The following is a 23599-nucleotide window of genomic DNA, read 5'->3' as shown; positions in this document are numbered from 1 at the left end:
CAGTAGTAGCGCCGCTGCCTCGCAGTTAGAAGACCCGAGTTCCCTTCCCGGGTTCTCCCTGCGTGGAGTTTGCATGTTCTCCTCGTGTCTGCGTGGGTTTCCTCTCACAGTCCAAAGACATGCAGGTTAGGTGCATTGGCGATCCTAAATTGTTCCTAGTGTGTGTGCTTGGTGTGTGTGTGTCCTGTGGTGGGTTGGCGCCCTGCCCGGGGTTTGTTTCCTGTCTTGCGCCCTGTGCTGGCTGGGATTTCTCCAACAGACCCCCGTGACCCTGTAGTTAGGATGTAGTGGGTTGGATAATGGATGGATGCTTTGAAATTTTATAAAAAAGATATTTGGTCTTTGGAATTATTTGGGACGTGCGTCACATTATTGCCAGACCCATCCTCTGAAGAAAAGTAAAAGCTGCAGAACTTTGGTAATTTGGGACAAATGCAGCTACACTGTGGGTGCCCCAGCTCTTTATGCTTCTTCGTGTTTTTTCATTCCAATAGGTAGAGAACTTTATATGTCCTCAGGTGGAAATTTGTCTTTTTATAGAGGGTCTTTATATAAATAAATAAGTACATATTGTGGTGGGCAGCCGGAACTCTTGCCTGGTCGGGACGTCTAGAGTGTGAAAGTACCGGGGGAGAGAGAATTTTTGGGAAAGTTTCTCCCCCGGGCTGACAGTGGGCAGCACCTCTTGGTTTCCAGCAGGGCCACGGGTCATGAGTATGAGAGTTAAACCCTGTTGGAACCTGTGGCCACCTCCAGGGGGCACATGGACCTTTCCAGGGCCTTATTTGGCCACATTTCCACCACATCTGCAAGTGTGGCCAGAAGAAGCTCGTTGGGCGCCTGGAGTCCTATATAAAGGGGTCAGTCCCCACCATTCGATGGCCAGAGTCAGAAGGAAGAGGACAAAGTCTGAAGAGGAGAAGAAGGAGAAGGACGGGTGGCATGAAGGGACTGTGTATTGGGGTGCTGGTGCTGGTGATTGTGCACTTTAAACTGTAAGTGAACCGGGTGTTGAGTTTAAACCTGTGTCCTGCCTGTGTATGTCCGGGTTAGGGCAGCTGTACACGCCCTGGTGGCTCACAATATATATATATATATATATATTCTGAAGACACACCAGCATGGCTAAAAAGAATGAAAAAGGAAACCTAAGAAAGTCATTCAGTCCATGAAGCCCATTTGTTTAGCTAATAACTAAGCTTTACTTAATTTTATATAAGCTATTTATGTTTGTACGTTGCTATATGTGTGCTTGTGCATGTATAATGTTCTCTTTTTAACCCTTTAACCGCCAACTCCCTAAATATTCTCCATGCCGGGTGAAATCTGAACAATTTTTGTTTTTTTACTTTACATTTATTCAAGCAGTATTTACCTGCTGAAATGTTTCAAATAAATGGTCAATCAAAGGACGTAGCTTTAACAAGCGGTCATGGTTTGGATCTTTCTTTTCTGGCTCAGATAACGGGCAGCAGTCCAGTTGAGATGCTGGGGATACACCCACTCATCGCCATCATCCGATGCATCGTCATTCACAGTATCATGCAGCGCACGTTGCTGATCATCATTGTCGCTAAAATCTTCTTCAGAACTGCTACAATCATGATCAGAATTATTGTCCAAAATCGCCTGCAAAACCTCACTTGAAGTCAGTTTACGTTTCGCCATATTCACAGCTTTCACTTTCGAATCACAGCACGTGACCGGCCAATACAACCGCAGAGTTGTCGAAATACAATGTAGTAATAATACCCACGCCAAACTGTCAGTTATACTACGCGCTAGGCATTCACATAACCACAGGCAAATGTGCCGGATAATTCTGGCAGTAAGGCGTCAGCAATAACGCTACGATGCCGGATATATCCGGCAGAGGGCGGTTAAGAGGTTAATAATTCCTTATCTGGCTCCGCCCACATAGAAGTGAAACAGGACATTGAGGAGGGCCCTGCCAGCTCCCCACTCCTGACATCACGCTTCTCCCTCCCCTCGGCCCACAGCCTCTGTTTCAGAGTAGCATGAATATATTGCTGCTAGCGCGATGAGAGAAGTCGCAAAATCAACCGGAATGTTCAAGCAAATTATAGAAGAAAGAAAAAACAATCTAAGTCTGTTCTTATCTGTTCTCTCAGTCACTAGGTAAGCGGAGGTAAGGAACACCCCGAGGCTGGTGTGTGAGAGAGGATGGCCCCGCCCCCTCCCCTCTCGGCCTGCAGAGTCTATCGGATTTGCGCAAATAAAATCGGTACCACAAGCAAACAATGAGAAAAGTCGCAAAATCAACTGGAATGTTCAAGCAAATTCTAGAAAAAAAACAAAAAAAAAAACGATCTAAATCCGTTAAGCAGTTCTCTCGTTCACTAAGTGGAGGTAAGGTACACCCTGAGGCTGGCGCGTGAGTGAGGATGGCCCTACCCCCTCTCCCCTCGGCCCGCAGTCTCTCACTCAGATTTGCGTGAATAAATTGGTACCACAAGCAAACTATGATTCTTAGCGCGATGAGAAAAGACGCAAAATCAACCGGAATGTTTAAACAAATTAGAGACAAAAAAAAAACAAAAAAACGATCTAAATCCATTAAGCAGTGAATGTCTCGTTCACTAAGTAAGTGGATGTAAGGTACACTCTGAGGCTGGCGCGTGAGTGAGGAGGGTCCCGCCCCCCCTCCCCTCACGGCCCGCAAAGTCTCTCGGATTGGCGCAAATAAATCGGTACCACAAGCAAACTATGATTCTCAGCACGATGAGTGAAGTCGCAAAATCAACCGGAATGTTCAAGCAAATTAGAGAAAAAAAAAAACAATCTAAATCCGTTACGTAGTTCTCTCATGAAAAGCGGACAGACAAAGACAGACAGGCAGACGTTGGATTTTATATATATATTGTGAGATATGGCTGGCCATTCATCACGACCAACACCCCCAGGCCACCAGATGGAGCCCTCCTTGCAGCATGGAGATGCCCTGAATGCCAGCAGGGAATTATGGACAGTGGACTTTTAATGCACAGCCCTGCTGGATACCATGGGGGCTGCCAGGAGTCGCTGCAGGGAGGCCCAGGGACTATTTTCCCTACACAACCCGGAAGTACGTCCCAGTCACATGGACAGAAGAAATGGCGTACTTCCGGGGTGAAGAAAAGGAGTTTTAACTGACCCGGAAGTGATAGAAAGTCACATGGACTGAGGGACAAACACTTCCAGGTCAAGGACTATAAAGGACTCTGGGAAATCCCAGACGGACGAACTGAGTTGGAAGGCAGGGTGGCTAAGCGTCTGGGAGATTGGAGGATTGATTATTGATTATTATTGAGTATAGTGGAGTGGTGGTACTTTGTGCACTTTATTATTATAATAAATATTCATCTTTGGACTTTTACCTGGTGTCTGACATGTGGTCTGAGGGTTCAAGGGAGCGAGAGCGCGCTATATCTGTCACAATATATATATAGATGGTTACCTTTTATTCTATGTAAAGCACTGCGGTCAGCTTCTAGTTGTTTTAAATGTGCTGTATAAATAAATAAAACTAAACTAAACCAACAGACAGACAGCAGTGTGTGAGGCTGAGGGCCTGTGTGTCAGTAATGGTGGTGTGCAATACTGGAGCACCTCATGGAACTGTCCTGTCTCCATTCCTGTTCACCCCTCTACATTACAGGCTTCCAGCACAATCCCAGCACTTGACATCTACAGAACGGTTCAGATGACTCGTCCATCACAGGCTGCATTAATGGAGGTGAGTCAGAGTATAGGAAGGTTGTGGAGGACTTCATCTCGTGGTGCAGGGACAACAACCAGAAATTCAACATGTCTGATGGACTTCAGGCATGCCAAGAAGCATCTGAGACCAGTCACCATCCAGGGGAAGGACGTGGAAGTGGTTTGGGGCTCCAAGTATCTGGGGGTTCATATAAACAACAAACTGGACTGGTCAAACAACAAATTGATGCTGGACAAGAAGAGTTGGAGTAGACTGGACTTGCTAAAGAGACTTTTGATGTGTGCAACAAACTGCTGGAAGTGTCCTAATAGTCCATAGTAGCCAGTGCAGCGTTCAAAACCGCAGTCTCCTGGGGAAGCGACCTGAGCTCAAAAGACGCATAATGTCTGAATAAACTTCTCAGAAAAGCCTGCGCCACCACAAGACAAACCCTGGACACACTAGAAAATTGGATGCCATCATGAAACATCCCCTCCATCACCTCCAGAAGGCGCACTTTTGAAGCACTTGCCATAGTGTGCCAAGAAGTGTCTCTGGTGGTCTTTTCTGCCCACTTCTATCAGGCTATTCAATTCTTCCAAATGATTTACTTATTAAGTTTATTGCTATTGATTGATTGATTGATTGATTGATTGATTGATTGGTTGGTTGGTTGGTTGGTTGCATTATGTGTCCTGTGAGTCTTTATTCTTGTTTTTTATCTTTCTGCTGCTGTTAATAATACAGTTTATCTAATCCATGCATCCATTTCCAACCCGCTGAATCTGAACACAGGGTCATGGGGGTCTGCTGGAGCCAATCCCAGCCAACACAGGGCACAAGGCAGGAACCAATCCCGGGCAGGGTGCCAACCCACCGCAGGACACACACAAATACACCCACACACCAAGCACACACTAGGGCCAATTTAGAATCGCCAATCCACCTAACCAGCATGTCTTTGGACTGTGGGAGGAAACTGGAGCACCCGGAGGAAACCCACACAGACACGGGGAGAACATGCAAACTCCACGCAGGGAGGACCCGGGAAGCGAACCCAGGTCCCCAGGTCTCCCAACTGCGAGGCAGCATGCTACCCACTGCGCCACCCTTTATCTAATCTAATCTGCTAAATAAAGTGATTGATCCATGATGCGTACAGTTGCTCCGACTGTAGTTTCCCATTTTGGGCACCAGGGCACAGGGGGTACAGTTAGTCTGGTGTGTGCCACTGACCAAGGGCTAGTTCTGGACTAAGTGCCCTAACATCAATGACAAGTTCAAGAAAGATAAGCAGGCAAATAATGTGGTGGGTGGTCATTCTTTATGGCAGCGTTTCTCAACCGTTAAGTATTTGCGACCTGAGTTTTCATAACAGTTTTAATTGCGCCCCCCCCCTAACATTTTTTTGAAACCCTAATAAAATTTATTCCTATATATTTTTTAATTTTTTAAAATTTCCCTACGAATAGCGAAATTACGCCACATATGGCAACATTCGCGCCCCCTTTTTTGTTACTTGGGGGCACGCCCCACAGTTTGCGAACTGCTGCTTTATGGGAATGAAGACCACCTTGTTGCTGCTGTAAATGGAATGGTTGCTTTCTATCTGGAGGAAGAGTCAAACACAAAGTCCCACTCCGATCTGATTGTTCAGGAAATAAACGTATCGGCTGTGGATTTCACTTTGACACAATTGTCCACAGCGTAACAAAATAAGAAGAGTAATAAAGTGGCAGAGGCCTTTTAAAAATGCTTAATTGATGTTTATTAACTATGATATCTGAAGAAAGTCAATTTCCTGTAGAGATCCTTTAGTTTGTAACATTCATCGTAATACACAAGTCACAAAAAAAAAGAAGGTGGTTATCTATTCCAATTTCAGTCCGGGTACTTAATTTATTATTAACATATGTGATGTTCATGGTGGCCACATGTCTGGTGGGAGGTAGGAAGGTGAGCTGAGAGGGGCCTTTTCTATGCTTCAATACCCTCAGGTTTCAATTGGGACCTGCTAAACAGTGAGCTTTAAAAAAGCTGGAAAAGCAGGAACAGCAGCTTAGAACCGAAAGGAGTGAGCACAGGTGGGCTCTTTACTGTGTCCTGAATATGACGGATTGATGGTCGGCACAAAGGTTAGAGCTGCAGGCGCTCCACACCCTGGGCTTGGAATTGCAGCTTGCCTGATGTCTTTCTTAAGCTTTACTTTACAGTTATTATTATTATTATTATTATTAGAGGTGCATAGAAATGGAGGCACATGGGTAGACTTAACAGTCAACTCTTAAAAATAACAGTCCTGTGCTGGCATTTTACAGAGTTTTTTGCACATTAAACTGGTTCTTTGGGCAATTCCTGTGGGCAAAGCAAACCATCTTTAATAATAATAATAATTCTTTGTATTTATATTGCATTTTTCTCACTACTCAAAGCGCTCAGCAATTGCAGGTTAAAGGCTTTGCTCAAGGGCCCAACAGAGCAGAGTCCCTATTGGCATTTTACGGGATTTGAACCGGCAACCTTCCGATTGTCAGTATAGATCCCCAGCCTCAGAGGCACCACTCCGCTTTAAAGTATGGTGGGCTACTGAGCCGGATATGAACAGATCAAGAACACCTGAACTTAGTCCACATGTGTGTAGAATTCATTGTAAGCTCATGAAATCATCGCCATTCCATAAATCTGTTAATGGTTATTTATGGAGCCTGTTACAGATCTAAATAAATAAATAAATAAAGGTTCTTTTTGGAACGAGCGGCACGGTAGCGCAGTGAGTAGCGCTGCTGCCTCGCAGTTGGGAGACCTGGGGACCTGCCCGGTCTTAGGTATTATGGGGCCCTAGGTGAAAGGGGGGTCCAGGGGCCCCCTGAGGGGGGAGGCGGAGCCCCCCTGGAAGCTCTGTGAAATGCGTGAAAATTAGACCAAGGAGTCGATCCGGGGCCCTAGGCGGTCGCCTACTTCGCCTATGCCTAAGGCCGGGCCTGATTGGGACAAATAATGCTGTAGTATATTTAAGTATATATGACAATTGCTCACTTGGACAATTTGTTTTGGGGGTCCCCAAGAAGGCGGGGGCCCTAAGCTATAGCTTGTGTAGCTTTTACGTAAATCCTGCACTGCCTGGGGACCTGAGGGAGATAACTAAAATGAAGCAGAAGTGTTTCTAGAGCAATAAGTGCTTCTTATTAAGCAATTGGGTTAGAACAAAAACCTGCAGCCACTGCAGCCCTCCAGCAATGACTTTGCCCACCCCTGGCCTACGCCATCTTTATGTAGAGCAACAATTCTTTTTTTCAGATCCTCAGAGAGTTCGTTGCCATGTTGAACTTCCAGTGACCAGTATGAGAGAGCGTGAGAGCGATAACACCGAATTTAACACACCTGAGACCTTGTACAGTAATACAAATGAGTCACATGGCACTGGGGAGGGAAAATGGCTAATTGGGCACAATTTGGACATTTTTCACTTAGGGGTGTACTCACTTTTGTTGCCAGTGGTTTAGACATTAATGGGCTACTTTACATTGTATCAAAGTGTCATATCTTCAGTGTTGTCCCATGTAAAGATATAATAAAATATTTACAAAAATGTGAGAGGTGTACTCACTTTTGTGAGACACTGTACACAGCGGCGCAAATTTAATCTCCTGCCTCAGGTGAAAATACCACTAGGCCCGGCTCTGGGTTAGAATGAAAACCTGCAGCCATTGGGACCCTCCAGGACCGGAGAGCCGCTTCATTTTTTGGAGTATACGGAGATCTCTGCGCAGAGCAGCAGCTGAATTAGCCTACACGTCGATTCGGGACAACGAGGACGACACGGACAGAAAACGTCACGTTTTAGGTATGAAGCGTCAGATTTAAAGGCTTCTGAACAAATAGCAGAGTTCATTAGATGGTTCGATATCAGAGAGGAATGCAAAGGTTGACAAGCCGGCTAATCTTCTCGCACGTTTTTCTGCCTTCCGGCTGTGATCTTTGATGATACAGACTGGCCGTGCGGCGGTCTGTCGGCCTTACGGAATGACGTCACTTCATTCTTAGAACATAAGAACGTAAGAAATGTGACACGCGAGACGAGACCTTTCATTCCGTCAAGCCAGTTGGTTAAGCTGTCCCAAAATCTCATCTCATCTCTTCTTATTCTTGACTCATTTTTCCAAAAAAGACGTACTGAGCCTATAAATATTTATTTAAATATAGATAGATAGATAGATAGATAGATAGATAGATAGATAGATAGATAGATAGATAGTCCACACGGTCAACGTCCAAGTGCTGGATCTGTGGGGTGACACTGCGCCACCGTGCCGCCTCTGCTGACACGATTAAACGCTGACTCTTTATGATGACTCGCGAGTCACACGTCACGTGCCTCTTCACCCGGTCAATAGATAATGTTACACAAATACGTACAATCAGTCGGATTCAGACCGATTTCACGAAACAGTGCACGTTGGCTTGACTGGTCACCTTAAACCAGTCCGCTGTGACCGAATGCATTTCTGTTCGTCTGTAAGCTTTGTGATGATCTGGCGCCCCGTCTGTGGTTGGTTACTGCAATCACCGGCCCTAAAATTATATTAAATTTAATGACAGTAAATAGACGGATGTTTGTCTCACATGATAATAAACTCGTTTTTGCTTTTACTTGCACTGCAAAGAGGTTGTCTCCTGCTTTCTGCCCATTGCTGCGGAGAAGGCACCAAATGGACTGGTCCTTGAAATGGACGGTCTACAAAACGAATAATAATAATAATGATGATTATTATTATTATTAGTGAAGCACGCGGAACTACGGTCCTAAAATAAATGCAGAAAACTTGATTATGAATTTTGAACACGTAAGTATCGTGTCCAACGAGATAATCAATAGATGGGCTTGCAGAAACTGCTTTAATAGCAATAAACTTGACTGCCCGCCAATATAGTGTCCACCTAGTAGCCCCAAGGTTGTAGCACCAATAGTGTGTGAGAAATCGTGTGACAGACAAACACACATAATGTATGTGTGTGTGTGTGTGCGTGTGTGTGGTAGCCGCGCCTTTTCCAGTTTCCCAAAAGTCGAGTAGCTGCTTGGTAAGTCAGGATCCAGCATGAGTCAAACGCCTAACAAAAGAAATTTCTCAGTCCAATAAAGTTCTTTTTAAAAAAGTTTGGTGAAAGTTTGAAAAGGAACAAATCACAAAAATTCAGAAAAAAAAGTTATTACGAGCGCAAAATAAAAGGCATAAAAAGGAATAAAAGCTTAGCTTTCTTCTCTGTTTCATTACAAACTTGGCTTACTCGTGTTAAACGTCAGTTACTTTCTTAAAGCCTGTGTTGTTTCTCAATGGCAAACTTATAGGCTCCACTTAGTACACTCGGTACGTTCTGTATGTACATGCCGCTTGAAACTGCATACCCTCCATGTCTTACCAACTGCAAGGCAGATCTTACACTGAACTCATCTCTAACCAGAATGACAAGAAATAATTAGAGCGCATTTCATTTTTAATGTAGCGTGTGGGGTTTATAACAGAACCTCTCACTGACTATGCACTTATTTATAGGCAAATATTTTAAAATAACTAAGAAAATGCTCTTATTAATTTAACATAATATAACTAACAAATGGATCTTACAATATATATATAAAATAAATATAAATTATATTTAAATAGGGTGGCACGGTGGCGCAGCTGCCTCGCAGTTAGGAGATCCAGGTTCGCTTCCCAGGTACTCCCTGCGTGGAGTTTGCATGTTCTCCCCGTGTCTGCGTGGGTTTCCTCCGGGCGCTCCGGTTTCCTCCCACAGTCCAAAGACATGCAGGTTAGGTGGAGTGGTGACTTTAAATTGGCCCTAGTGTGTGCTTGGTGTGTGGGTGTGTTTGTGTGTGTTCTGTGGTGGGTTGGCACCCTGCCCGGGATTGGTTCCTGCCTTGTGCCCTGTATTGGCTGGGATTGGCTCCAGCAGACCCCCGTGACCCTGTGTTCGGATTCAGCGGGTTGGAAAATGTATGGGTATTTAAATATATAAATATATAGGGTAGGTGAAGTGCAAGAAATTAGGATGAATTAAATTATCTTGTTCGTTCGTTACTTACATATCAGCATTAGCTTTGGCCATAACAAAAAAAAAAAAACTTTTTTTACTAACATACTGGATTGGTACGTATATGACGTTTTTCACAGAGCATGCAGTAAGTCTGATATGCACTTCACAGAAGGAAGGCACGGTGGCGCAGCGAATCGTCGGGTGACATGCACTTTGAAAAATAAATGGTGGCAAAGCGGATCTTCCATAGGACCATCCATGTGAAGGAACCTGAAAAAAACTTTTATTCAAGTTTTTTTATCAGATTTCATAAATAACCATGGAGAAGATCATAACAGGTTTCAGGCTTATGCTTTTGCTTCTAAAAAGACTCTCACTGCATAAATAACATTAAGCTCAGGTTTTCTTTATCTGTGAAAATCATTCTGAGTATCTTGCTATATATACATTAAGAATTTCTGCTTTGTTCACATATTATGAACCTTTTCAAAGCCAAAATCCTTGCTAGAATAAAATGGTTGCTGATCAATCAACTAAGCAGAAAACCCAGTTAAGAAAACATTGATCACTGCAATGTGCTCAAAGCTGCACAAACTTCCGCTACCCACAACCTTATAATTAAAAAAAGCTCTTTAAAAGAAGACGATTCTATGAGAATATTAATGGCATCCCCAGTGAAGGATGAAGCAAAATCTTAAAAGACGTGATGTTTTTAATTTAAATAAGACATGTGAAAGTGCACTGTAAAGAATTTGGTTGTAAATTAATGTTTAAATGACTTACAGCTAAGTCACCAATCACATACCCATCAAAAAACAGTCGCGAGCACAGACTGGCACACCGTCTGACTCCGTAAAATGAATGCAGTCAGCAATTGTAATCTTATCATCATTAATATTCAAGTGAACTATTTCATTCTGTTTTTAATTTACATCTTCCAATTATGTCAAATCAACTCAAGCTAAACAGGGCAGTGATGTCACTTTTACCTTGTGGCATATTTATAAAGTTCATTAATCTGAATGAGATTGACAACATCATCTGACAACACTTAAATGTATATATTACATATTATATATGATAGATAGATAGATAGATAGATAGATAGATAGATAGATAGATAGATAGATAGATAGATAGATAGAAAAGGCACTATATAATAGACAGACAGACAGACAGACAGACAGACAGACAGACAGACAGACAGACAGACAGACAGATAGATAGATAGATAGATAGATAGATAGATAGATAGATAGATAGATAGATAGAAAAGGCTCTATATAATAGTTAGATGTGATAGGCATTATATAATAGATAGATAGATAGATAGATAGATAGATAGATAGATAGATAGATAGATAGATAGATAGATAGATAGATAGATAGATAGATAGATAGATAGATAGATAGATAGATAGAATTGTATAATTTTTTTATTTTTTTTCTCAGTATCCCTTTTTCAAAGTATGTATATTTCACATAGTTTGTTAAGGGTTGTAGCAATTTTACATTACCCCCAAAAATAAAACTATGAATATTTTTTCACATAAAAATAATTTTTATTTACACTGTATAAAATACAAAGCATAAAGCAACTGCTTCTTGTTTAGATCTCCCACCACTGACTTACATCGTCACTCACAAAAGAGTTACAACTGCTCTTCTAGCTTATCCTTTTCCACTACGCAGTATAACACAAGTATTCTTGTTAAAAACCATTCATACTCTGTTTTCACAGCTCCAATTCTCCTCTTTCCAAAATATTGGACCAACGTCTATTTACATACTTTTAACATTGATTAAGGAACAATTCCCAGTAAATGCCTTATTTCCCCTTCCACCAGTATCCACAAATCATTCCATTGCTCCTTAGCAGCTGCACATTACCTCTTCCCATTATCTCTCTTTACTTTCCCTTCTTTCTCCTTTCCCAAATTCTTTTGTACCCCCTCATGCATGGGCGCTTGAGAATCACCTTCCAGGCTCAGACAATGTATGCAGTACCTCACCAGGGCATGAGGGGGAGCCATGCCAACAATGCCATCTCTTTTCTCCTCTGTAGCTCTGATAGGCTGGCCTTTGAAGGAACCTAAACCACACCCTCTGGTTCCACCTATGAGATCACTCTGAAGCACCACTCTGGCTCCTTTATTTTTTAAGAGTGCTGTTGACATCAACACGCCAACCAAATGTGCCACAACAAATATAAATGTGCTTTGGTCGCTCATCATGCATGTGCTTCACCAGGTTTACCATGTAATCTCACCCACAACATCATCCAGTTTAACTCTTTCAAAGCTTTATTTTTCCAAACCTTTTGGCAGTACCACGGTCCATATGCCCACTTTAGTGTGATTGAATGTTTACAGAATGCAATTCATGTTTTTTTAAGTGGAGAAGGAATCGATTTTCTAATGTAGGGTGTTATATCAAAAATAATTCAGCATAAATCAGCTTCCATACCCACACCAAAACATACAGAACACACTTAAAAAGTATTTTGCTTACCATCATTACATTTTTGTTTCTCACCATGCAAAAATAAAGGAGTTAAAAAGAGGACTTTGCTGCTTTCCTACAAAGAGGGCATTCTCTTATGCAAATATGCAAATAATTCAGCATAAATCAGCTTTCATACCCACATCAAAACATTCAAAACTCACTTAAAAAGTATTTTGCTTACCATCATTACTTTTTTGTTTCTCACCATGCAAAAATATAGGAATTAAAAGGAGGAATTTGCCACTTTGCTACAAAGGGGGCGTTCCCTTATGCAAATACATTAACGTTATGCAAATTTAGAATCTCTACCAAGAGTGGAGAAGGGATTTATGACATAGAGGGTTGAAAATAAATATGAAGAAGAAGGCAGAATATCTGATGTTTAAGGATGATCAGGAATTCAGAAGTCAGCCTGCAGGGAGAAGTTTAAATATGTAGGACCAGAAGTATACAGTCCAAGATGGAGAATGAGCCCATGGAGTGCCGTGTGGATGGAACAAATGGAAGAAGGTATCAGGAGTGTGTTGTGTGATCTAAGAATTAAGGAGAAGGTAAAAAGTGAAGTTTTTAAGGCAGTGGTAGGACCAGCAATGATGTATGGAGCTGAGACACGGGCAGTAAAGGGAGCACAGCAGGAGAAGAAATTAGATGTGGTAGAAATGAGAATGTGGGGATAGATGGATGGAGGCTGAGCTGCCAATCAGTTAACCATCAAACCTCAGTCAGGGATATAACTCAATGTAGACTTTATCTCAGTAAAATTGAATGCAATGAAGAATAATTTTATCATCATTAATATTAAACTGAAGTGTTTCATTATGGGGCAGCAAGGTGGCGCAGTGGTAGTGGTGCTGCCTCTCAGTAAGGAGGCCTGGGTTTGCTTCCCGGGTCCTCCCTGCGTGGAGTTTGCATGTTCTCCCCGTGTCTGCATGGCTTTCCTCCCACAGTCCAAAGACATGCAGGTTAGGTGCATTGGCGATTCCAAATTGTCTCATTGGTGTGTGTGTGTGTCCTGTGGTGGGCTGGCGCCCTGCCCAGGATTTTTTGGCTGGGATTAGCTCCAGCAGACCCCCGTGACCCTGTGTTAGGATATAGTGGGTTTGAAAAATGACTGACATGACTGACTGTTTCATTATGTCAGCTCAAACCATCTCAAGCTAGACAACTCATTGATGTAACTTTTAACGTACAATCTAATATATAAAGCAGAGTCTATGTTTGTTTGTACGCTATACAAATCTGCATCAGGCGTCCGATCGCCACCAAACTGGGCATGGGGCTGATTTGTGACCAGGAGGAGGTCATGGGGTATGTTTGGTTGGGAAAAATGTCCTTGGTCAAGTGCAGGACACCTTTTGACCGACACAACGTTCGCAAAAAGTCCCCGTACTTATTATCGAGAAGATGGCCGCACGTTGCAACAGATGTTAATGGCGGCACCATCTAGCCACACGTTTCGTCTCTGTGCATCCCTCTTTACCAATCTATATGTATAATTCACTAAGTCCATGGCAAGCAAGACGCACACAAGACAGCCACGCCCACCAACTCACAGAGCCCCTCCCACCAACAATTCACTAAGCAGCCGACCATAGCACACGCACGTCAAAGCCCCGCCCACCAACAATTCGTGCGAGAGCGAAAGCATTTGCCAACAATGTTTTCATTAATCAAGAACGAAAGTCGGAGGTTCAAAGACGATCACATACCGTCGTAGTTCCGACCATAAACGATGCCGACTGGCGATTGACTGTTCACCCATCAATACATCGTCCTCACTGGGCGTCCTTCCCCTCACACCCCGTTCCGCCCTCCTCACACGACTGCCATCCAACCCTGTCCCTCGCTCTGGGAGGTGGGGGCGCGGTGGCGGTCCTCCAGTTTTCAGTCACGGACAATTGTATGTTGCTCTCTCCAGAGTTCCCTTACAGTCGTATCCTCAAACCCACCCCATAAGAAGAAGCATGTTTGTCGCGGATGTGAATCGCTGTATGCGGCGTGTAAAACAGTTTGCGAGGGGTATCCCATGGTCTTATAGTTGGTGGATGGGTCTCTGTTAGTTACTCTTGCGAGCGGGCACATGACCAGGCAGTGTGTATGCTTCGAGAGCGAGGGTGGACGTGACAGGACCATCTAAGAAGAATCATATTTGTCACGGATGTGAATCGCTGTATGCAGCGTGTAGAACAGTTTGCGAGGGGTATCCTATGGTCTTAGCAGTGTCTATGCTTCGATGTGAATCGCTGTTTGCAGTGTGTAAAACGCTGTATTGTATGTTGCCCTCTCCAGAGTTCCATCTTTGCATTCACCTACAGTCATATCCACAAACCCAACCCCATAAGAAGAAGCATGTTTGTCGCGGATGTGAATCGCTGTATGCAGCGTGTAAAACAGTTTGCGAGGGGTATCCCATGGTCTTACAGTCGGTGGGCGGGTCTCTGTTAGTTACTCTTGTGAGCGGGCACATGACCAGGCAGTGTGTATGCTTCGAGAGCGAGGGTGGGCGTGACAGGACCATCTAAGAAGAATCATATTTGTTGTGGATGTGACTTGCTGTATGCAGCGTGTAAAACAGTTTGCGAGGGGTATCCCATGGTCTTAGCAGTGTCTATGCTTCGATGTGAATCGCTGTATGCAGTATGTAAAATGCTGTTTGCCCTCTCCAGAGTTCCATCTTTTCATTCACCTACAGTCGTATCCTCAAAACCAACCCCATTTGGACAACTGTGTCTTTCAGGAAGTGTTCACCCATCAATACATAATTATGCGGCGTAGGTTGGCTAGCGTTTCTTTAAATTGCCAAGACATTGCGGAAGTGTCCAAGTATGAGAAAGCCGACTACTTTCATCGCGTGAAGGGGAACTGCCGTATGGATGTAAAACGTGAACGACCCAGTGCGCGTGACTGGCTTTCCGTATTTGTGGTGCTATTTGCTCACCTTCTGGCTCACAGTAAGATTTCAGTCTTGGTCTTTCTGACTGACTGGTGCTATTTGTTCGCTTATCAACGTATTGTAAATAACGTTCATTCATTTCACTCTGGTGCTTATTCCATATGTAATACCATGTGACACATTATAATTTTCCTGCTTTTCGCTAATATACCCATGCCACCGAAAAAAAAGACGTGGCATTAGAAAGTCCACTTCTGATGCCACAAAAAAGTCTATTTCAAGGCCGTCTCAAACCTTGCGCAAGACGTCAACATGTTTTCATACCAAGCATTCCACTGATTCCCAATGATTTACCCTTTGATTTCAAAAGGCTACAATTTCCTATTTGTTTGGATTTTGCTATGTGAATTATTAAGGCTGAAGGGCAATCACTCCAAGTTAAAGACATCAATTTGGAAAAATCCATGCTTTTCATACTGACAACTCTGCGTAACAAGTTCTACAGTGGGCAATCCTCACAATTTGTTCATTTTCAGAACCCCCACGACAACACAAAAATATACTGTGCCTCTAAAATGACCACTTATATCACCTAGTACAATAAAACGTCAATCAGAAAAATGTTTGTTCGATTTCTATGTTCTGTTTCTTTCATTTGGGAAATTCACCAGTTATAGATTCCCGGGCAATGCCAGGTACTCCTGCTAGTAAACTGATATTATACAGTTAGTTACCAGACAGAGATTAACAACATCACTTATGTATAAAAACATGTCTACAGACAACTATTTTAATTAGTTTTATGTGAACCAATGATTATGAAACGCAGTTCATTCTGTCCAATGAAGAAGGATGAGGTACTTTTATGATGGGTGTGCAACACTTTCGTATGAATATTAAAAATACCTCTGCATAAATCAGCTTCCATAATCATAAAAAAACATTCAGAACATTGTGAAAAATAATTTTGCTAACCTGTTATTAATATTTTGTTTCTCACTGGGGTTATCAGGAAGAATGCACAGCTTCACTGCAAAGGGGGCGTTCCTTTATGCAAATACACTAACTTTATGCAAATTTAGAAAGCAGTACCATTACGGGATTAAGGCAATGCAAGAACGATTCACAAAATAATTGCAGATTGAGACAAGTAATGGATATCGACAGCTAAAACATTGCTTGAATGTAAATTTACAGGCGTTTATCTATTTAATAGCATTATTTTAAACATTTAGTATCTTTTTTTCTGTGAAAATATACAGTTAAGTATTTTAATTGGATTCTTTTTCAGGTATAAGTACCGGAAAGTAGGCTGAAGTGATGTGGACAAGTGAAGAGGAGAGATATGGGAAAAAGAGTGACAGCAATGGAAGTACAGGGGAAGAGAACGTGAGGGAGAGCAGAACAGAGGTGGATGGAAAAGGAGCTATATAAATAAAATTATTATTATTATTATTATTATGGATAAAGTAAAGAAATATATGTTCTGACTGAGGAGGAGATGCAGGACTGAGCTGTATGGTGACAGTTGATGAAGCACATCGACCCCACATAGAAATGGGAAAAAACGAAGAGGAAGAAGAAGAAAAAGAAGACTCTGTACCATTATGAGTTAAGCGCAGTGCAACAATTATTCATAAAATAACCCTGCAGAGAAAAACCATTCATTGATATTGACAGTTAAAACACAGCTGGAATATAAATTTACACATATTCGTCTTTTAGGTGTTTACTGTATTACAGTTTTTTATTTATTTATTTTTACTGTGAAATTATACAGTGAATGTTTTGTGTTGTTGATCCCAGCCGGGGTGAGGCCTGAAGGAATAGAGAAAGTTGCGTCTAGCGGGCAGGGCGGAGAGCGGGGATATGATTGACACTAAAAGGGAACGAAAGGGGCGGCACCCTGAACTGATGGGCTAGAAGTGGTGTGGGATTTCTGGGCGGTTCGGGGGACGAGTGAAAGGTGTGGGATATAAGAATGAGGGATGAACACAGGGGAAGGGTGGATTCTGTTTTGGGAAGCAGAATTTTCCTTTTCGTCATCCCTCAGGGCCATAACAATGAGAGGTTTATTAATAAAAACAGATGAAGTTCAATGTATTTCGATTTTGTTTGACATTCGTGTATTCTTTTTAGACAGTTAGGAGTAAAGTGCAATGACTTCTTTGTCCCGCCGTGTCCTCCTTTTCGACCCTTTTACGGTGAGCCCTGTATACAGTATGTTCACGGGAATTTCTTACAGTGCGATGAAACCCAAGATCCTCAGAAGACGGAACGTCACACAACTCGAAGGTTTTCTTTCAAAACAACACGGGAGGAGGCGAAAGTCAGCAACACGCGCCCACGTCTATTCGATTCGCTTATCTCATTGCATATTAATAACTACTGTATTTGAAGACAAATGCCGTCGGGGGAGGACTCGTAATGCGGTTACAGCCTGCGCCCCATGCCTCACTTCGGCGTATAAATAAGGGACAGTAATCAGATGAAGGCTGCCTTTCACACGGCCTGACACTTCTGTCAGAGATGAATCGCTTTAATAAAGCCGGAGCTCTTAAATGAAACTTGAGTCCGGACTCTTTTTTTTTTCGCCATCTCTACATTATCTAAAGTAAGCAAACGTTTCTTCTGTAATCGCAGCTGTAACAAAAGAGCTTTGTTTTATCCCCGCGCGCTCATATCCAGCGCGTTAAATAAACGGCTCAGACTGCGAAGTGTGGAATTTTTTTTAACTCTGTAATGTTTAGTGTATGTAGCGCCTTGTACAGTCAGCTAAATTCTTAGCTGCCTTTCATTCAAATCCTTTGAATTTAGTATAAACTATATATAATGAATTATTGAATATATATATATATATATATATATATATATATATAGAGAGAGAGAGAGAGAGAGAGAGAGAGAGAGAGAGAAAATAAACTATATATAATATGAACTATATATAAAATATAAAGCTTTGATTTTAATACAAAATATATATAATATATATACAAAATAAGGCAGCAGCGCAGTAGGTAGCGTGCTGCCTCGCAGTTGGGAGACCTGGGGACCTGGGTTCGCCTCCCGGCTCCTCCCTGCATGGAGTCTGCATGTTCTCCCCGTGTCTGCGTGGGTTTCCTCCGGGTACTCCGGTTTCCTCCCGTGTGCCCTGCCCGGGGTTTCTTTCCTGCCTTGCGCCCTGTGTTGGCTGGGATTGGCTCCAGCAGACCCCCGTGACCCTGTAGTTAGGATATAGCGGGTTGGATAATGGATGGATGGATGTAATATAATATGAACTATATATAAAATATAAAGCTTTGAATTTAATACAAAGTATATATAAAATAATAAACTATATGTAATATAATATGAACTATATATAAAATATAAAGCTTTGCATTTAATACAAAACATATAATATATACATATAAAATAATAAATTATATGTAATATAATATGAATTATATAAAAAATATAAAGCTTTGAATTTAATACAAAGTACTGTATATATAATATATATAAAATAATGAACTATATCAGCGTTTCTCAAACTTTAAGTATTTGCGACCCGAGTTTTCATAACAGTTTTAATCGCGCCCCCTTAAGGTTTTTTTGAAAGGAGCCCAGTAATACCAATTTGTTCTTTTTTAATTAATGATATATCCATCCATCCATCCATTTTCCAACCCGCTGAATCCGAACACAGGGTCACGAGGGTCTGCTGGAGCCAATCCCAGCCAACACAGGGCACAAGGCAGGAACCAATCCCGGGCAGGGTGCCAACCCACTGCACTAATGATATATCGTAGATGCATATTTTATTATACCTACTTAACTTTTATCGACGTTTATCCAACTCTATATTTATTTTTCTAGTATCAGAATGTAGTTTAAGTTAATTTGTTTTGGTTTCAATAGATGTATTTTTCATATTTTCGATTCTTGTTTTCTTTTTTTACATCTTTGCTCCCCTCTTTTTGTTACTTCACGCCCCCCTATGGGGGCCCGCCCCAAAGTTTGGGAACCACTGAACTATATTTAATATAATATGAACTACATATAAAATATAAAACTTTGAATTTAATACAAAGTATATTTAACATATAAAATAATGAACTATATGTAATATAATATGAGCTATATATAAAATATAAAGCTTTGAATTTAATACAAAGTATATAAAATATATATAAAATAATGAACTCTATGTAATATAATATGAACTATATATAAAATATTAAGCTTTAAATTGAAAACAAAGTATATATAAAATATATAAAATAATAAACTAAATGTAATATAATATGAACTATATATAAAATATAAAGCTTTGAATTTAATACAAAGTATATTTAACATATATAAAATAATGAACTATATGTAATATAATATGAACTATATACTGTATAAAATATAAAGCTTTGAATTTAATACAAAGTATATACAATATATATAAAATAATGAACTCTATGTAATATAATATGAACTATATATAAAATATTAAGCTTTGAATTTAAAATAAAGTATATATAAAATATATAAAATAATAAACTAAATGTAATATAATATGAACTATATATAAAATATAAAGCTTTGAATTTAATACAAAGTATATTTAACATATATAAAATAATGAACTATATGTAATATATGAACTATATACTGTATAAAATATAAAGCTTTGAATTTAATACAAAGTATATACAATATATATAAAATAATGAACTCTATGTAATATAATATGAACTGTATATCAAATATTAAGCTTTGAATTTAAAACAAAGTATATATAAAATATATAAAATAATAAACTAAATGTAATATAATATGAACTATATATAAAATATAAAGCTTTGAATTTAATACAAAGTATATATACAGTATATAACATATATAAAATAATGAACTAAATGTAATATAATATGAACTATATATATATAAAATATTAAGCTTTGAATTTAATATAAACTAAAATAGTGCCAGTCGTCATGTGTGGCTAAACCAAAACCTCAACGATGTGCAGGAGTCAACTGACGATAAGAAGTGACAGAGTTTACGTCTTCAATCACAGTGAACCAATCAAAATACACATAAAGTGGAGCCCGCTGGTGACACATGTGCATTCTTTATCAGCGCACCTGCTTCAAAACAGACAAACACCAGAATCTCTGCTAAAATGCCACGAGACTGCCACATTAACAGGGCATTGATAAAGAAATAAATAGATGAACAGATAAAATAAAATAAGAAGTAGAAAAAGAGGAAACTGAAAAACAGGGCGTAGAGCAATCGTTGTGAAATACCAGTTGGAGCATTCAAAGGGCATTGAGTTAAGTAAGAGACATACCATGTATATATTACTTAGCCATTATGGCAGCAGGGGTGGGTTGGGGGGGGGGGGGGGGGGCATCGGGGGACTTACACATTAAAAACACAAAAGAGAGAAATAATGCTGAAATGCAAGTTGCTGTATATTTGTCATCCTCTGAGGAATAATGCATTAGGTTTTGTGGTCCCTTCCCCCTGACAGGACTGCTTTCTCATGCCCCCCCATATCCGGCTAAAATTTAAAGAGGAAGTAAAACATGTAGCATACTTATAGCTAATGAATGTCTGCTGAGGTGGATCCAGCTGTTCCAGCCCTTCAGATATTGCCTGCACTTTTAAAAAACCTGGTTCCTTAATGGCATTTTACTGGGTTTTCTGGTTCCTCCATTTTTAAAAAGCCTGGTTCTTTAATAGCACTTTATGATTCTTTGACTGGGTTTGTGCTGTTCTTTGTTAGAGCCATTGCTTGACAAAGCATCATTTCATTCTGGGAAGAGTTCTTAGCATATTAAGTTGGTTGAAAAACTTCCTAATGTGTAGAAGAAACCTGAAACCAGTAATGTATGGCAGGTGACCTACCAGGACACTAACAGATTATGAAAACCTGAACTTCACCATATTTATGCAGCAATTGTTATTTGACAAATCTGCTGCCATCTGTTCATGGTTACTTAACTGTATGGAGCCTGTTATGGATCTAAATAAAGGTTCTTTCTGGACCTTCCATGTGGATGGGGCTTTTAGTAACCAAAAATGGATCCCCTATAGCATCACTCTGAAGAACTGCCCTGGAACCTTAATTTTTAAGAGTGTCCTTGACCCATTGCTTGACTAAAAGTAAAAATGGGTGTTTGGGTTGTGAAGATCTTCCTAACATGGACAAAATAGAAATATTTAACATACGGTAGGCAGATGGGCTTTCTTGGCCTGTTACTGAGCTGAGCTGGCATTATTGCAAATAGCAAGTGCCCTTTAAAAATCAGGAACCCATTGGAGTTTCACAACTGTGTTACCATCTATTAATGACTTCTGTTACAAATCTAAATACATTAAGGTTCCTTCTGGAAGCTTCATGTGGAGGGTTCTTTTGAAAACCAAAAATGGTTCCTTTATGGCATCACCCTGAAGAACCGCCTTGGCACCCAAGAGTACAAATAAAAGTGCCAAGGTGGTTCTTCAGAGTGATGCCACAGGGGAGCAATCCACATGAAGGTTCTGGAAGGAATCTGTTATTTAAATCCCTGACATAACCACAAAGAGATGATAACAGATTTTTGAGGTGCCACTAAAGGACTCTTGATGCCCACTTTCACAAAAGCTATAAGTTCACATTCTCTTGCTCTGATAGCAGCCCACCAAATAAAGATTTCTGTTTTGTCCTCCTATTAGGATTCCTCTCAAAGCCCAAAGAACCAATTTCATATACAAAGAAGCCTACCCAGAATGAAATGTTTCTTTGTCAAGCAATAGTTAAATGAGGAACCACATGACCCAATAAAGTGCCATTAAGGGTGGCATGAGAATGATTTTACCCTTTACTGCATTTCAGATACAAAAGGTGCCTTTAATTTATTAAGCACACCTACCGTGATTGGCAAGGAACAGATGACAAATATGGTGGTCATAGAAGCCAGCAAGATGAGTTGGTCCACTTCTTCATCTCCTTGACCGATCCAGTTCTTCCTGGTGCGGTTGGAGATAACCGATCCCCTCCTGGACCGCTGGTTCTTATACATGTTGCAGAGGCTTACAATCACTGATCCATTGCAGATCAAAATAATCAAGATCAGGAACGCCATGAGGGTAGCATAACACAAGGAGAAAGCAATCACTTTGCGGTCGGTGGAAGCCATCTTGATGAAGCACCATGTGCCAGGGCAGTACTGCTTGTGCTCCCCAAAGGCAAAGAATGGCAGGCAACAAAAAAAGCAGGAGAGGACATAAATGGATGCCAGGGCAGCTTTGGCCAAGCCTTTGCTGTTGTGTTTGGAGTAGAAATAAGGGTGACTAATGGCCATGCAGCGCTCCACTGCCATGGCACACAAAATTAACATAGAAGCCACGGCAGAGAAGGTCGTAGTGAATCCAAAAAAGTCACACAGGGAATGGTTTCCGACCAGTCCCACGATGGAAGCGTTGTAGGCATAGGAGACAAATACCAATGGGCTCAGGAAGCAAGTGCCTAGTAAGTCTGTGACGGCCAGACCAGTGACCAGGATGCAGAAGACAGAGGATTTACTACGGAGCTTTTTCCTGTGAACACCTAAAATGGCTAAAGCCAGGACATTGCCCCCAACCCCAATGACGAACATCCAAGTGCTTAACATTGGATACCCAACCACACGAATTTGGGTAATTTTCTCACATGTGACATTAGCCATAATGCTGTCATACACAGCAGTCCATTGATGCAAAAGGTGGGCGTGAGATTTCCTGAACGTCACCTGCTACCTTTTAGAAAGGTCACAGTTGAAATGACACTACTTATAATCAAAAGCCAGTCAAAAAGCTGCCACCCTGGCCCCATGAAGTATTAGTCTTCAGCTGCGGGTTGCACCAGGCACTTTTAAAAGTGTTCAGATTTCATTGAACACATGGAAAGATGATCACAGGAAACGTCCTTCTTCATATTGTATACACAGCGGCAAGAACAAAACTAAAATAGAGAAAAAGAAACTTGGGCGCCCAGGTGTGAGTAATGGAAACTCCGCTCTTTGGTTTTCTTTCTCTCGTTGTCTTCTCTCCGAAACGCACGTGTCCCAAGAATTCTTCGACGCCGGGTCACCATGCAGTCTCAGTCAATCCCTTCTCTGGACGCCCTCCTCCAGCGCTCTGCAGCGTTGCATGCCCAGCTCGCTTCTCTCACAGTCTGTCTCTGTCTGAATCAGCGTGCTGCGATACCACTACCGTGGGTGGGCGCGGCCTTACTTAGAGTGACAGGCGTCTCGCCCAATAGGCATCACACCTCGGACAGGGATTGGTGGTGAGCGCTTTAGGCGTCGAGTGCCGGGGTGGCGCGCTCTCAGGAATCCACCTGAGGAGACAGGTGATGTGCGCGTGGAGGTAACGCAGAAGCTCACACTGACTCTGTAGTTCATTGAGGACTTCTGACTTGGCTTTTACGGGACAGATTTGTGTTTAGCTGGGACACGAGT

At 41.4% G+C, this 23599-nt stretch overlaps 1 protein-coding gene across 1 annotated transcript in view; it reads right to left on the bottom strand.

Moving 5' to 3' along the window:
* ptgir (prostaglandin I2 receptor) overlaps positions 1-23333 on the bottom strand; it is a 156675-nt gene extending 133342 nt beyond the window's left edge. The window contains exon 1 of the mRNA XM_051934314.1: positions 22031-23333. Coding sequence (XP_051790274.1) covers positions 22031-22825 — 795 coding nt within the window. The 5' untranslated portion in view covers positions 22826-23333. The remainder of the gene's footprint in view (positions 1-22030) is intronic.
* Between the last annotated feature and the right edge of the window lie 266 nt (positions 23334-23599).

The sequence above is a fragment of the Erpetoichthys calabaricus genome, chromosome 1, assembly GCF_900747795.2.
Source record: "Erpetoichthys calabaricus chromosome 1, fErpCal1.3, whole genome shotgun sequence".
Classification (NCBI taxonomy): domain Eukaryota; kingdom Metazoa; phylum Chordata; class Cladistia; order Polypteriformes; family Polypteridae; genus Erpetoichthys; species Erpetoichthys calabaricus.
The sequence above is the reverse complement of the archived record's forward strand: the minus strand, read 5'-3'. Positions and strand labels throughout refer to the sequence as shown.